The sequence below is a fragment of the Nicotiana attenuata genome, unplaced genomic scaffold, assembly GCF_001879085.1.
Source record: "Nicotiana attenuata strain UT unplaced genomic scaffold, NIATTr2, whole genome shotgun sequence".
NCBI classification, from domain to species: domain Eukaryota; kingdom Viridiplantae; phylum Streptophyta; class Magnoliopsida; order Solanales; family Solanaceae; genus Nicotiana; species Nicotiana attenuata.
Window position 1 is genome coordinate 82,415 of NW_017674242.1, and position 2,953 is coordinate 85,367.

Sequence of the window (2,953 nt, forward strand, 5' to 3'; positions counted from 1 at the left end):
TTTCACTATGTGACAGTTAACTCTATATAACTCTCTCTATAAAATTTTAGATTATTAGGTATTTTAAATACTTATATTTATTGTTATGTTAATTTTCTCGAACATGAACAATTATTTTTTCCTTTGAGAATATTTATTTTTTAAATTCAAAACATGATAACTAACCAAAATGTTAGATTTAAAATTAATTCTTCCCTCTAACACTAACTAATTTTTTCAAATCCAAAACCTTCGTTGTTTTCCGATAAATACAATATTTGGCTTGTTCTTTTATTTTAAGCTTCATAATTTATTAAAAATATTTTGGTTCGTTTGTATCTAGAGAAAGAAACATACTCATAATTATAAAGTTAATTTTGTATAAATGTTCTTTGTGTGGAATTAGGATTATTTAATCTATAAGGAAGAATCATACTTAAACGCTAGTACTTATTTTATTCAATACAAACAAGGAAAGAATTTACATAAATAAAAGCTTACTTGATTTAAATTCTTAAGTATTAGGACTTCCTAAATAGTTCAAATAAGGAAATATTTTATAACTATAATTTAGTTGATTTCAAAGTTCCGAAATAGTAGGAAAATAAAAGTCCTAACTATTAGGAAAATAATTAAATTACTATTTTGTCTAGTATGAAATCTATTTCTAAAGGGTAAAAAAGGCGAACGACATTTCTTTAAGGGCCTTCGTGCTTTTAATATAGTACTAGTTTCTACGTTCGTGCGTTGCACGAGATTTTTAAGTCAATTATTTATGAAAGAGTTTCAAATTAAATTTTAAAAAATAATCATAAAGAGCATGGTTTGATTGATATTGTCCAACTCAAAGTTTTAATATTTGGTCATTTAATAAAAGAATAATATAGGAGATTGTTGGTATAACTGTGTAGGAGATGTGGATCAGAGGCGGATGTAGTGAATAACTAACGGGTTCAACTGAACCCATAACTTTCGATGCGGAGTAACAATTTATATGTAAAAATTTATTCAAATTACAAAAGTAGCGGATATGAACCCATAACTTTAAAAATATAATGGGTTCAATGCTAAAAACCTTAAAAGTTGAACCCATAAGATTTAAATCCCGGATGCGCCTCTAATGTGGATGATGGCAGGAGGTAACGTACATTGAGAAATTCTATCATTAGTTGGTATTAGATTCCTAAATATTAGGCAAATTAATTAGATATTATTATTATTTTTTTTTTGGTTAAACTTAAACTTTATTAACCAAGTAAAATATTTACAATCCCTAGCTCATTTAGACTCTTGAGCTAGTTTCCTATACATCCTTTTGTAATCTATTGAAAAAAAAAAACAAACATCAACTAACTTTCTGTTATCACTGCCTAACTACAAATCTAGCTAGGATAACTATTCATTTTTTCTAACTCTTTCTTCCATTTTCCTACTTTCTGCCCTCGTATATGCAGCATTAGGGCAATTTCTTTTATCTGTTTGCTATATGTTGTCTCGATTCCGTGAAATCTTCTATTGTTCCTTTCCTTCCATATCTGATATACTACTGCTGTAAATAGAAACACTAGAATTTCTCCCTTTGTTCTATTCACCACCACCTTTGTTATCCATGCTATTTCATCATCCCAGCTTCCTATCTGATGCTGTATTCCTATCCAGTGCAGCATTGCATTCCACATATTTTTGGAGAATGTGCATTCGAACAGTAAATGTTCAAATGTTTCCTCAGTGTTGCTTCTGCATAACACACAGTCTTTGCTGACTTTTATACCCCATTTTTGAAGTCTCTCGACCGTAGCCCACTTTCTGTGTAATGCCAACCAAAGGATGAATTGGTGTCTTGGTATTGTTTTTGTTGTAGTCACTAGTCTCTTCCAATTGCACTTCTGGTATTGAGGTCTTGCAGCATTGTACAATTTCTTGATATAGAACTTACCTCCCTTACAGTAGGAACTCAAAGTGTCATTTGGACAATTCTTTATGAACCATTCCTTTGCATCTAAAATCTTCTTGATTACCCAACTTGCTTGCTCTGGAGTAGCCATATTTCCAATATTCATGTCTTTGATGTAATAACTGTGGATCCATTGTATCCACAATGTCTCCTTCCTTTCAGTTATTGCCCATAATAGCTTGCATAGGGCAGCCTTATTCCAGTAATAAAGGTCTAAAACATTTAAACCTCCTGCTGACCTTGGCTTGCATATAGTGTCCAGGCCACCAATGCTCTCTTTGAGTGATCAGTGCTTCCAGTCCACAAAAAAGTTCTACAAACTGCAACTATCATCTTGATGATCTTCTTTGGGAACAGAAAAACTTGTGCCCAATATGTTTGCATCTCAAAGACCACACTCTTTAGTAGCTTCAGCCTACCACTGTATGACAGAAACTTAGTTGTCCAACACTTTATTCTTGCTGTTATCTTCTCAACCAGGGGCATCCATTGCTGTGTAGATAGTTTCCTTGATGATAGTGGAACTCCTAGGTACTTGAATGGAATCTCTCCTAATGTGAATTGCATTTCTTCTAATATCTTGTCTGTAAACTCCTTTGAGACTCCAGCTATATATAAAGCACTTTCCTCCATATTTGCCTTCAATCCTGAAACCTCAGAGAAGTGATTAAATCTCCCCAGCATTAGTTGTATTGAAATCTTGTCTGCTCTACAACAAAGGATCAGGTCATCTGCAAAACAAACATGTGTTATATTATTTTTGAAGCACTTTGGGTGGTGGTTGAAGTCTGGATTTTGGTTTAGTTTCTTCAGTGATCTGTTTAAGTATTCCATCACCAGCACAAACAAGTAAGGAGACATAGGGTCTCCTTGTCTAAGTCCCTTTTTTGCTTTGAACTTTCCTGTTAGACCTCCATTCAGAATCAAGGAGTAACTGACTGTTGTCACACACTCCATTATCAGATTTACAAACCCCACAGGCACTCCAAACTCCATCAGAATCATTTTCAGAAAAGGCCA

The 2,953-nt window shown here is 33.0% G+C and overlaps 1 protein-coding gene across 1 annotated transcript; it reads right to left on the reverse strand.

The window, feature by feature from the left end:
- Positions 1-1,361: 1,361 nt before the first annotated feature.
- LOC109218275 lies at positions 1,362-2,024 on the reverse strand. The gene has a single exon (XM_019382629.1). It carries the CDS (start codon positions 2,022-2,024, stop codon positions 1,362-1,364), a length of 663 nt encoding a protein of 220 aa, XP_019238174.1.
- Between the last annotated feature and the right edge of the window lie 929 nt (positions 2,025-2,953).

Excerpts from the sequence above, each read along its gene's own strand:
- LOC109218275 (XM_019382629.1), bottom strand. The coding sequence starts at position 2,024 with ATGGCTACTCCAGAGCAAGCAAGTTGGGTAATCAAGAAGATTTTAGAT.